This window comes from Stegodyphus dumicola, chromosome 5, assembly GCF_044657685.1.
Source record: "Stegodyphus dumicola isolate Sdum_Otavi_A_Nest chromosome 5, ASM4465768v1".
Classification (NCBI taxonomy): domain Eukaryota; kingdom Metazoa; phylum Arthropoda; class Arachnida; order Araneae; family Eresidae; genus Stegodyphus; species Stegodyphus dumicola.
Genome location: NC_140772.1, coordinates 73,359,260 through 73,373,309, shown reverse-complemented (window position 1 = coordinate 73,373,309; position 14,050 = coordinate 73,359,260). Strand labels below are relative to the sequence as shown.

At 32.0% G+C, this 14,050-nt stretch overlaps 1 protein-coding gene across 6 annotated transcripts in view; it reads left to right on the top strand.

Moving 5' to 3' along the window:
- Positions 1–14,050, top strand: part of LOC118188568 (RIMS-binding protein 2-like) — a 481,985-nt gene that overhangs the window by 76,505 nt on the left and 391,430 nt on the right. For 5 of the 6 annotated variants that reach the window (XM_085816768.1, XM_085816770.1, XM_085816769.1 and 2 more), the window contains exon 2: positions 13,359–13,469. In XM_085816768.1, the coding sequence (XP_085672894.1) occupies positions 13,365–13,469 (105 nt within the window). In that variant the 5' untranslated portion in view covers positions 13,359–13,364. The remainder of the gene's footprint in view (positions 1–13,358; positions 13,470–14,050) is intronic. The other variant, XM_085816767.1, reaches the window with a different exon arrangement.

Genomic DNA, 14,050 nt, shown 5'->3' with positions numbered 1-14,050 from the left:
CCACACTAGTTAGAAGCACATATTAACAGGTAGTTATGTTTAGCAACAGTCGAAAAGGTTTTTTTAATGTGTAATTGCGATGTTGAAGAACTGCTGATGTGTTACGCATCACATTTAAATCCCTCAGTTCAGAGCAACGGCGGTGCAAGCTGTTTCTGAAAACTGAAACACAAAAGAATTGAGGTGAATGTAACGAAAGTAAATCATCTTATTGGAACATAATGGAATTTATGAAACGCTACCCGGAAGTGGTATGAAAATGTCAGTTGCTTCTCTCTATAGTCTGCCTTTTTTTTCGTTTTATTATTCCCCATCACAAAATTTTATTTTTATAACTTTCCTTTGGATTCTGGCCGTCATCAAAAAGCATTGCTCTTATGCTTTGATTATGTTTAGAACTGGGATGCATCCTGAATTTTCTGGAATTCGAATCGCACAAAGCGCATAATAGGGCATAATAATCAGAAAAAATAATAACGAGAAAAGAAAAGGAAAAAAGTTGATATTACCGGCTTTTATTAAAGCACAATTTGAAGTCATCTCCGCTTAAAGGAAAACAGAATTTATAAATTCAGTTTTAAAAATGCACTTTATTTAAAAGAACTGTAAATGAAATATGCAATCAAAAAATTAACTTCGAGGTTCATTTTCTAAATATAATTTGGCTCCCTCCCGAAAATTAACAGTTCAAATTTTTTATATTTTTTTTTTTCGAAATCATATATCTGCAGAAAGGTGATTATTATTTTAAGAGTTAGCACACATAATCCCTAAACGTGAAATGCTAAATTCTGTTCTGAAAATTAAGAATAGAGCACCGAGGGCGTTCATTCATGATCCAGATCCATTGAAGCTGCAGCACTCGCTTTCTTTTTTAAAGCGGACATCTATTGGATATCAATAAAATTAGATAAGATAGTTAAAAGTTTTTTCATTTTGAATAATTAAATTAAGTTTCGAATTATGAAAATTGCACAGAAATCTGATATTTCGAATTTTTTCAAAATTTGTAAGTTTCGAGTATTCGAATATTTCGGCTTTAATTTTGTTTGCGTAAATCAAAATTGGAACAAAGTTTTGCTTGTAGTTACATCACTTTTCTCACACTATCTTATTTATTTAGTAAACTGCTTTCACTCTTTGTGTGTGGTTATATTATTCAAAATGTCATTCCAATAATCTTTGTTTTGTTCCATCTTTTTACTCGATAATGTTACTGGCTTTAACATTCTGCCTACAAATGCGAGAATTAATCCAAATTTCTGATTTTGTAATTTGCTAATTTCTCTGATAAGTCTTTGGTTTATTACTAGTTTACACAGCTCGTTGATAGCGCAAAGTTGATGATAAATGATTGAAAACTGTATTTTATTTTTATTACCTCACGTTTCATATCTTTTAAGAAAACGTGCGTTCTCTCTCTCTGCGTATATATGTTACTGTGAAAGACCGAGATTTGGAGAATGTGGACATTTACCGGTGAATGTCAACATTCCCATAGTCGCTTGGTGCATGTCCAAAATATTTGCCAAATATCCTTATTTCTGACTTAACCGGCAAAGGTCGACATTCACCATGCACTAATGGTGAATGTTGAATACGTCGGAGATTTGCATTTTGTTTTCCGTATTTCATGCGCCATAAAACTTCAAGGGTGACGTGACGTTTTCGCCTGTCTTGCTGAGAGGAGTAATAAATACCTGGTGAGAAGAGTTGTTTGTAACTCTATAGAGGCGTTTTCACTGCATGACATGTAGCTTTTGATTCTAACGCGAGAAGGGCTACTCGATATTACTTGTCTTCTTAATAATGACAGCAGTCGTGCTTGGATAAATGTTAAGCGTTAATTTTAAATTTAGTCAATAAAGAATTTTTTTTTTTTTTTTAGTCCAAAGGGATTTGAATCCCGAAGGACTATTAGTTTCGTTTTGGCATTTTGCTTCGGACTCATAAATGTCGGTTCACTTTTCAAACTGTTGCCACAAAATGTTAGAGTCCTGCATTATATTTGAAGAAATTAAATAATGAAAAATCTGCATAAATGTATGTATATTTCTCGTATTGTGATAAAACAACGGTGCATAGAGTCATCGAATTTTGAATAACGTAATCCTCCAACGAATATGAGCATGTGGAAGACCAAATTTGAAATTTGAAATTTGTTTTATGATCGATTTCCTATTTTTTAAAACTTTGACGAATTTTTGATTAACAAACTCAAGGATTTCAAAGCGAGCAATGGCAACGTTGTGCAGAAAAAACATTTTTATCTCCAGCGCGTGAGTCTCTGTATCGGAAATTCTAAAGATATGCTCGTTTTAAAACTATTTTGCGATATTGCTGTTGCACTGGATCTTATCGTTTAAGTGCGAGGAACATGATATTTAGTAAAGAAAGGTAACACACAAAATGTTAAAAAACGCCCCTTTTGGACGTAATTTAAAATCTGAAACATTTCTTTTTTTTTTTTTTTTTTTTTTTTTTTTTTTTACTTTTGCATTTATACCGTATATGTCAAAATATGAAAAAGCGTAAGTAACAGCACATGTAAATAAACTTTTGAACTTAAACACTACATTCTAAATGAGAAAAGATAATAATACAAAAAAAAAATAAATTATGTGATTGAAATCTTATTTATTGCAACAACATAAACTTTTATGACATTTTGAATTGCGCAAGAGTCCCTTGCTTTTACAACTGCATTTATTTGTGGAACACTTCCTTTTGCAATGACAACGTGTATAGCCTTGCCTACCGCTTCTCGCATTAGTTGCAGCTGCTTCTCTCAGTGATATTTCTTGAAAATAATTCTCATCTATGGAAAGCAACTTTTCTTTACAAATTACGAACTGATTACGTGTAAAGCTGACTGAGGGTACCATTTTCGTTTGCACGTTTATAGAAGTCCGAGTCTTCTATTCCAACAACAACCGCTAACACATTTTGGTTATCTGTACGACCACGGTCGACATCAGGAACTTGTAATCGTACGGTATCACCAATTTGAGGAGAAAAAATTTTTTGAGGTTTGTAACAATTTCGTTGCTTGCAGTAAAAGATTCTCTTTCGCGGCAGATCTTTTTATAGAAATTAACTCGTGTTATTTAGTCCAGGCTTGATACGAAGACGTGGTAGGTGTCAGGTCCTCCTCAATATTTTCCTTTGAAATATGGTTTTCGGTATGGCCACTGCTCAGATTTTCTTCAAAAGTATTAACAGTTTCTTTAAGCTGTTCTTCGGTTTCAAAACTATTAGCAATTTCTTAAGAGTTGTTTTTCTGTTTCAATATTTGCGATTTGTTCGCCAGGCAAAAAAGACGATGCTATCCCTCTTCTTGGTTTAATGCGAAACATAGCTTCATAAGGAGTAATGAATTCCGGTTTGGAGAGATGTTTTGAAAGCTGTGTTTGAAAAATAAAGACACTTGTCTTCTCGTTTACTCGCAATTAATGCATTTAACTTTTCAAGGAAAAGTTCACGATTCACTGCAGTATCCTTACAACATAAATTAGGGTATTGGATTAAAAAAAAATTAAGAAAACGCTGCGCGTATCATCAAACCTAGCATAAGACTGACAAACAATGTTCCAGAGTATAGCAAATACATGCTACATAACTTACTCGCAGCAGAGCAAATGATTTGGCGACAGACAGCCGCCCCTGTGTTGAACTCGACTTCTCTTTTCGACCTCCACGTGTAAAGTATATCTGTGATTGTCGACATACACTGGTGATGGTCCGGAATGTACCAGAATATTACCAAATATTCGGTCTTTCACCGACGTATTTGGTATGTGTTGACATTCTCCAATTTCGGTCTTTCACAGTAACATATATATATATATATATATTGATATTGCAAGATAAAATAAAAATATGTTTAAAATTCATGACTGATGATATAATTTTGCATTTTTAGCACTTCCGTCTGTAGGGGCTGAACTGATAAAGACACAGATTGCTTTGGTTATTTTCCTAAGCTTATTTTTAAAGTTTAAACTCTAATTCGTGTCTTTATCGGTTCAGAAACAGGCTGCATTATTTATTTACTTCTTTCGTTGCACCAGCCCTCTGATAACGATGCAGCGAAAGATCCAACTTCAATTTTTAGTTTTAGTTTTGGCATGTTCCACCCCTCCCATTTCTTGCAATTTTGCCACTGTGCTCCTCGTTTTTTTCTTTTTCGTGGGGTTTATTTCGAATTGAATATGGAATGAATTTTAAACATAATTTTTATTAGCTCAGAAAGGCTATTAATTTCATTTTGGCATTTAGCCTTGATTCACTATAAATTGGGTTCACTTTTCAAATTCTTGCACCAAATATTATCTCCTTGTGTTATATTTAAAGAAATTAAATAGTGAAGAATCTGCATAAATGTATGTATGTTTCTCGCATTGTGATAAAAAATGATACCTAGAGCCATTCAAATTTTGAATAATGTGGACATCTGGAAGCTTTAATTTTGAATTTGAAATATGTTTTATTATGGATTTCATATTTTATAACACTTTAACGAATTTTTTATTAACAAACTCAACGATTTCAAAGCGAGCAATGGCAACACTGTACGGAAAAAAAATTATCTCCAGTGCGCGAGACTGTGTATCGGAAATTCTAAAGATAGGCTCATTTTAAAATTATTTTGCGATATTGCTGTTGAAATGAATTTTATGGTTTAAGTGCAAAGAATATAATATTTAATACTAAATAAAGGCAAACACACAAAACGTTAAAAATAAAGCCCCTTTGAGCGTAATATGAAATCTGAAAACTTTTATTTTTTTTATTTATTTATTTATTTATTTTTTTATTTTATTTTTTATTTTTTTTTATTATTTATTTATTTATTTTTTTTTAAATTTTGTTTTCTATTTATTCATGTATGCATTATATGGGGTTTAAACGAAAGTTTTCCACCACCGCAAATATCATCTGCGCAAACAGTTCGCGCATGTTTAATCATATTTTGTCAAACGATTTTTGGTATTTGAAAGAAACAGACTTGCTTTAAAACACTCTGTTGTGAAATTTGCAAAAAACACATCGTTATCATCAAGTACAAGGTGTCTGAAATAGAACTATTACGCTACCAGATTATACTTCCTGTTCTGTTGGAAAACGTCAGCTACAGAATGTCAGGTACTAATGTTGTATCATATGACACTGAATGTTTGGTACCGAAAGTTCAAAAACAAGGATTATGACAGTCAAGAAGCAGAGCGCTCTGGACGGCCTACTTATTTTGATGAGGCCCATCTGAGAGAACTTGTCGAAGAAGATCAGTATGCAACCACTCCAGAGCTTTCTAAGAAGTTAGACGTTAGTGCCATGTCCATTAGTCGCTCTATGCATCGCATAAACTTAAAATACAAATAAAATTGCTGGATGCCGCATGATCTGACTCAAGCAGATAAGGACAGACGTGTCCGAGCCTGCACTAATCTGCTCGAATATCAACGCAAAGTCAAAATTCTAGACCGGATCGTCACTTCTAATGAAAAGTGGATTTACTTCAACAACACAAGGCGAAAAGGTCTACGTCCGGTGAGCCTGTCCGCAACGTCACAAGGCACAGTTTGATTAACAAAAACATCATGCCTTGTATCTGGTAGGATTGCCGTGGTATCTGGTAAAAGGTAAAACCCTCGACAGTAAGGTATACAGCGAAATGCTACTCTGTCTTGAAGCTGCTGTCAAGGAAAAACGTCGAACCGAATTCCGTTAAAAAAATTAATGTTCCATCGAGATAATGCAACACCACATGTGTCTGAATTCACCGGCTGGACTCTGTACGTGATCGAATGGGATCTTTTGCCACACACACATTATAGCCCCAATATCGCTCCTTCGGAATTCTATCTTTTTTCACACCTGCAGCTACATCTTGCTAGTGCTATCTTCCTTCTGCACAGGAAGTCTGAAGTGAGGTTGATCTGTTTTTGGACTCGCGACCACCAAGTTTGTTCGACGAAGAAAAACTACCCCAAAACGTTGACAGAAAATCATAGATTTGGGTGGTTATTACTACCCGCACTAAACATGCTGCTCACATGTTTTATTTTGTAACTTTATTAAAAGCGCTTTTTGGCGAAAAACTTTTATCACAACAATATATATACTATATAATATATCTACATTATACTTATATATATATATGCAATTACGATAATTTCTTATATGCACAGGTAAAAAGATGCGACGTCATTTCAGGCAGGGAACAGCGCAGTGTTGTTTGTATGGCAGAAGTCAGGAAGGAAAAAGGAAACGTAGTGGTCGAGACTCAGATTTTTATACTTCGCTGGTGCAGAAAGTATTCTAAGCTATGAATGGTTAATATTAGTCTTAGTTACCTTTTTCAAGCAGTGCTATGTAATTTGGAATGAACTTGAATCTGGGAGAACAGAAGAATATAAGGGGAAGAGCACCAAATTTAGAATGTTAATTTTGAGGTCGCCATTTTTTTTTTTTTTTTTTTTTTTTTTTTTTTTTTAAAGCAGCCATCGTACTTTGTTATACGTTACATACATATCCCCCCCTTTTTTAAAAAAAAGGTTGGGTGAGCAGGGTGGAAGAAAAAGTATTAGAGCAATTAAATGTGAAAAATATAATTTTGAAAATACAAAACATAATATTAACTTTTAAACAAAAAAATTATAATCGTAGAATTTTGACTGATATTTTGACTCAATTTGACATTTCACTGTAAGTCGTAAAATTTTTAATTCAATAATAATTTTAAACGCTATAGTCTTTTAAAACAATTGCACATTTTTAGAGTCCTCCAGTTGTTAAAATGTCCACTGAAAATTTTGTTCTTGATGAAAATAGTAAACGCTAAAATTTTTTCACAAAGTAATGTTCAAATAAAAGTCTTTCCAACTTTTGTTGATGAAAGTATTTCCATTATAGTATAGATTGATCTGCGAACTTTGATGTGGAAATATAATACAAAATTTATGATAAGTTAAATTTTTTCTTATTATAGATTCATATTTAATACAACAGAAAATTCAATGTAAAAACATAATGATACAATGCAATACTGAATAAAACAAGAATGACGATTAATTTGTCAAGTCTTCTAAAAACGTCAGCGTACCATCTTGCTGATGGTTGGGGGGTGTTTAAGTACAATATATCGAAAAACCTCCGTTCCTTAGACTGGTTTTCGGCATTGTACAATTTTCAAAATTTTTTGTTTTCTTTCAAAAGTCTTTCATATTACTTAATACAATATTATACAAAATTAAGACTGAAATTTAAGACAAATAACTTGTATAATCAAGTTAAAGTCTTTTTAAATTTTGAAAAAATATAATTAAATTTGAAATAAAATAAAATTTTGCTTTAAAATTTTGTTTATGTGTGTGTGGTAGCACTTCTGGGCTAAACTACGGTCAGAGGATCGTGACTGTTAAAGAAAATAGAAAAACCCAAGTCAGTCTCATGACCATAGTTAAATCTCCTAACAAAAAAGAAGAAAAATTTTTAGGGGGTGTTAGGAGTGTACCTAAGGGGACAGCGGGCGTGTGCTATCACTTCTTGTATCCTCCCTAAAGAGAAGATGCAAGGAGTAATACACATAGGGGGGAACCTAATAATAAAAACATTCATTTTTGAATGAAAATGTGGTGGTAGAGTTTTCCCTCTCCTCATCTTCTGGGTTATGGGGGACATATACAACAAATTTTGCACGGAAAAACTCAGCGAGATTTGAGTCAAGACTTTGGAAAGAGGAGGTGAAAGGATAGGCAGGATAGGAAAGGAGCCAGTCTGGGAAATGTCAAAATCGGGGAAAATAATTGTTATAATTGAGTTTAAAGTCTAGATCAGGTATTAAATGTCATAATCGGGAAAAACCAAATTTTTTGTTGAGAATTTTGGAAAAATAAAAATCAATTAATTTTGCGCAGAAATTGGAATTCTACTATTTCTAACAGTTAATTTAAATTCACTAGCTGGATTAAAAGGTCTGAGTCACGTTGAATGAACTATTTCTCATTTCGCTTTGGTTAGAGGATTAGGTTTATCAATTTCAAAAGTAACTTCAAAAACGTGCTGGTTGTGGATGACGCTGGGTTTGTTACCCAATCATGTCTTATATGTCTCGTTAGGAGAAATATAACTCGTAGGCCAGAGTAATATGTCGACTCTCTGTAGTTGTGGAGCACATTGGATAATAGCAACGATATGGAAACGTGCATTATCCTGTTGGAAAATGCTGAGATATTGCTCGAAAATGGCAGCACAACCGGTATACTCATCAGTATGACTTACAAATTACTGTGAAGTGAGGATAACAATGAGAATGCTCCAGCTGTCACAGGAAATTGCTGTTCAGACAATAATTCCTGTTTAGGTCCAGTGTGTATATGCCACAGACAATTTGGTTCCAAGTGCTTACTTGGCGTCATTCTAAACAACATAAGACCATCACTGGCACCAAGATAAAACTTCTCTCATCTGAGAACATACAGATCTCCTCTCCTCTTTGCAATGCCTTGACTCAAATCTCGCTGACAGTGCTCAAGTTGGATGATAAATAAAGCACAGGAAGTTTACGTCGCGTATTCAAAGCAAATATGAATTGCATGTTCTTTGCTTTGAATACGCGATGTAAACTTCCTGTGCTTTATTTATCATCCAAACTGGGCACTGTCAGCGGGATTTGAGTCAAGATATTGGAAATATGTGTGTGTGTGCGCGTGTGTAAAAATTCGGTTGGGAGGTTTAGCTGTAATGGGATTGGAGGAATTTACTGCCTATATGTAATGATGAAACTTGTAGACAGGCGCAGCCGTACATTCATATATTTCTTTTGCTGAAGATCTAATTCTTGACACATATTCTTATTGACATATCATTATGGCTCAATATGCACCCAACAGTTTTTGGAAGCTGACTCTTAGGACAATGGGTGATAAATTACCGCAATATATTAGCAGTAGCCAAGCAATTAGAGGAGGAATTCAGAAGAAGCGGGGGAAGTCAAAAGGTTTCAGTTCTTTAATAGGAATTTTGATCTACTGATTTGATCAAATTCATTTTTTTAGCGATGTATAATTCCTTCAAGAATGTTATACCGTCTAATAAAACCATTTTCAATAGTTGATGTAAATGTTAACAGTGAAAGCCCATCATAACGAGATAGTTGCAATCATGCCCGATTGAACATATTTTGTTTCTTAACAAAACCATTCTGGAGACAAACGTAGTACATAATTCAGCCAGCGAGACATATGCCCCGTTTTTAGGAGTTTATTACACTAGCGTTTTTTTTTTTCCACTAGCGTTCTGATTACCTAGTTTTAATCACAATTATTCCACAATTAAAAATGATATTAATCTTCATTTTTCTTATTTGGCCGCATACCTAAAATACTCAAAAAAAAGTCGGAAAGGATTTGCATTTATTGAATTCTTCCAAAGCAAACCTAAGGCAGAGAAAAATCACAAAAACGTCCATGCAGCCAGCACATTTATCGAAATTTCATGATGGTCGAATTACTATTGTTCATCGGTCCTATCATTTCGCTACTAGTAAGTCAATACGCAAAGTGTTTAAGAGAAAGGAATGCGAATCATATGTAAAATTAAATGCCTAACCTTTCGTATTCTTAGACCTGTAGTTTCCAAGGAACTAATACCACAGGTTTATTTATCCATATAATCGGGTGGTGAAGTAAAGAGTGTCTATCATTTAGCTAACTGAAAAAATAACATTGAATCATTAGTTGTTGCATAAAAATATATTTACGTGTTAAGGCCATATCATATAATATACGCTTGAAATGTATTTTATAGCTGGACCAGTTACTGATGTAACAATAGTTGACCATGATAAATGTGCATGTAGAATTCAAATATGGTACTTGAAATTCTAACGCATGCCTTTTGGCAAAATTCATATTTAAGTTATTCAATGAATTTAAAAGTAGGTACAGAATTTATTCAACTGTATCATTAAAAACGCAGTCTCTTCGTGGACGATGTCAGTTCAGTGAAAAAGGAAACTACTCGACTATAACGTGTCGAAACAATTTTTGAGGAATTTCAATAGAAAGCTTATTCGTAACTTTCTCCAAAGAATGAGGATATCCACAATAACTGCAGGAAAGAAACTTTCTTTGCAGGAAACTGAATTCCTGCAAAGAAAGTCGAGTTTAGTTGCTTGCTGCAGGCAAAGATGTATTTGAACTAGAAAAAAATTGTGAGGTTGAACGAAGTAATCTATAAGAGCGTCTAATTTGAAAATGAGCTGCATTTTATTTCGTACTTTAACAATATCCACGGATAATTCAGGTAAAACGTTTTTAGAGAGAAAGAAGATTAGTTTGAAGCATTCAAGTTACCACCTAATCCTGCCTAAAATCCAGAGAGTACATTGTTTTATTCTGGAGCGGTGCAATTTATTAATTTTGAAATACAAGTGCATTTTTAGCCATCCTTCTCCCCTCGATCATCTATTTTATAAACAAGCTTCAGAGAATATCATTTTTATACTTGAATACGTATATAATATACATATATACAGTGTATATAATATAATATGTACATATATAATATAATATAACAGTGTATATTATACATACACACATCTGTATTACAATGACACTTTGCATGAGTTTTTTCCCTTCTTTCCATGGAATGTTTCATTACCAATTAATGGGATTTTTTTAGATGCTTTTCGTTTAAAACAAACTTGTTACTTGTTTTTATTTTCACTTGTTCACATTATAAAGTATGTAAATTGTTTTTAAATAATAAGAAAATAATTTAAAAATTGATTTAAAAAAGAGAAATAATTTGCGGGCTTATTGGTAGTTTTTTTTTTCTCCCGACATTTGTTAAACGATTTCTAAGTTAAGCGGTATTTTACCGTTAATAGTCACACTACTGTTTCTAACGTTAAAATTAATGGTGTAGAACTCCGTCTTAAACTGACTTTTTAAAAAATTATTTTAAATAAATATATTAATAACTATTCAAATGAAAAGCATAAATTGTCACCAGATGGAACTTGTTAAATTATCACTACTTTCAAAAATTTTCGAAAACCTTTAGTTTGGGAAATAGCTGCCTTACCTTTATTTATGCTTCTAGAAATGCACACATGGGAAAAAAGGATTACTAAAAAATTTTAGTTTAATAGCTGTATAACTCAGCTGTTTGGGAAAAAAACTTGTATTAAAATATTCCCAAATACTTCGGAAGTTAAATTATATTTTGAAACTTAGATTAAAAGAATGATTAGCTTTTGATTCGACACTAGATCCCTAATAGATAAGTAACCTATTAGTTCGTAGATTTTCTTATTATTATTCTCTGAAAGAGTTTCTGCATTAAGTAAATACGTGCGTCATGAGCGTTCCTTAAGAATAAAGTGACAAGTATTAATTTTGAAATGATGCAATACGTAGAAATGTACTAGTAAGTCCACTAGGGCTAATGTATGTGACTAATATTCTTTCTTGCGAATTTCTTGCTATATAAGAAACTACTTCATACAATAAAATCATAGCTGATATGTTCTCTAATACAGTTTTGTTATATTGATACCAATCTCTACATATAATAAAAGAAAGAGTGTGTCTCTGTGTGTGTGTTTTTCGTTCGCGCTGCGCGTAAGCTAATAGACCCACGGCTACGAAATTTGGTACATAGGTGCATCTAGACAAGAGCCAGTGCACCTCGAAGCGATTTTTTCGAAATTCGAATTCGAATTTTTTTTTTTTATTTTATGTTTTGTGACGAAATCGCGTCATTTTGAGACATAATGGGCTATAGGAAAGCGAGATTTTACTCTACACGCTCCATTTTCACATCGTCATGAAACGTAGGCACTTAGCTCTTTTACGAACTTAAAATAAATTTCGAGTTTCAATAAATCGATTAAATACGAATTTATTTAACAAAGTGAGTTTAACACCTTTTCAACGGGATTTTTTCTAAAAAAGTTTATTTTTAAAAATGTACAGTTTAATTTTCTTTGATTTTTGGATACGTTAAACTTTTATCCTTTCGACTGCTTAAAAAAAAAAAAAAAAAAAAAAAAAAAAAAAAAAAAAAAAATAAATAAAAAGATAATATTTTGCATTTAAAAAAAAATTAAATGAAGCTTCCGAGTACACTTCTCACGTCTTTAAAAATGTGATTTTGGCAACAATTTTCCTGTCTTATTGTTGATAGATTTTTGATGAAATCGCATCATTTTGAATAATTTCATTCTTTTAGAAATATGCGTTTGGCAATAATTTTTCATCGTATTTCTTCTGTCACTGTTTTTAAGAGGTTGGCATATTTCATTGTCATTTATATATATATATATATATATATATATATATATATATAAAATATATATTTTGATTTTTGTTTTTGATAAAGTTGTTCTGCAGAGTAAAATTCTGCGCGAAATTTTATGTTTTTTGAGTTGCTTTCATGTTATTCTTTGCTTATTTCACTGTTTGTAAGATATTAAAAAGTTTTGTATGATTTTTTTCTTCAATGGAAAGTTGGTTAATTTTTTATTAAAATAATTAATATTTGTATTAAGGGATACAGCTTATTTCATTGTAATTTTTTTCTCTTGAAAATATAAGATAAAATATCATTAATTATACTTTGCTTTTCACAATTTTTTGTTTTTTGTATTCTTTTATGTTATTAATTGCTCATTTCACTGTTTCTAAAATATTGAAATGTTTTGAGTGATTTTTTTAGGAAACCAAGTTCTTAATTTCCTTTATACCATTTGAGTTCTTAAGATTTTGCAAAGAGAAGTTGGTTAATTTATTTATTAGGATAATTAATATTTATATTAAGGGATATTGCTTATTTCATTGTAATTTTGTTATACGTAATAACTTTTTTTTTATGATGTTGTTCTGCAGAGTAAAATTCTACGACGCTGTTTTTAAATTTAATTTTTGTGTTTCCTTCAGCCATTTTTCCGGTACATTTAAAAGCCAGACGAAGGCTGGCAGCGAAGCTGCTAGTATATGTTTGCAGCCATTTCAAGCCATTTCATGTTTGCAGCCATTTCAAACATGTTTCTTTTCAAACATGTTTATACCATGTTTCTTTTCGCTGGAGCTTTTATTTGCCTCCAAAAGTCATTTAAACTAAAATCGTGAAAATCTAAAATGAAAAGTATATTATTTAGAAATTAGAGAATTTCTAGGAGTTAGAAATTAAAGAATTTCTTCATGGAGGAATTCGATTTATTTTATATTATTTTACGATTGATAAAATATTTAGACAAATTGTTAAAACTTATTGCTGCGTATTAATTGTTCTCACGTTGTTTTATTTTCGAATATTCTTGTGCTAAATAAATTTAATGTTTTATTTAGATAGAAATGATGGAGGTGGAACTCGTTCGTCAAAGAACAATCGTCAAAACAACAAGGGAATTACAAAAAGAAAAGAAGTGCAATCCCACATGGCAAAGAGAGCGAACAAAGGCAGGCAAAAGATTTCATTTTCTAGCTACGTATACCACATAACATGTGGTCATATCTTTACTGTTTTAGAACTAGTTTCTTAAAATTATAAATGTATTTAGTTGTTTTGTATTTAATCATGTATAAGATTAAAATTTTGTCTTAATACTTGAAATTAACTTTTTTTTTTTTTTTTTTGTGAATGTTTAAACAAAAATTATGTGTGTTGTTAAGATGGATTTTGAGAAATTTAATCTTTTTTTTTACTTCCTTGTACGAAGTAAAAAGGAAGTATTGTAATCGCGAAAAATTTCAGGCATCATATTTCAACGAAAATATCCATTTTGACCGTTATCGAATGCAATTTAACGATGGTTTTGCGTGACATCTGTATGTAAGGGCAGAATAAAAGTCTCTTTTCCACCGAAAAAATTATAAAACTGATTTAAAATGAATTCTGAAGAGAATTTTTCGTGACGTCTGTACGTACGTAAGTATCTCGCATAACTCAAAAACGAGTAGCCTCGAAACGTAGAAATTTTGTATATAGAAGACTGCTATAACATGTAGATGTGCACCTCGTATTTTGGTTGCAATCGGCC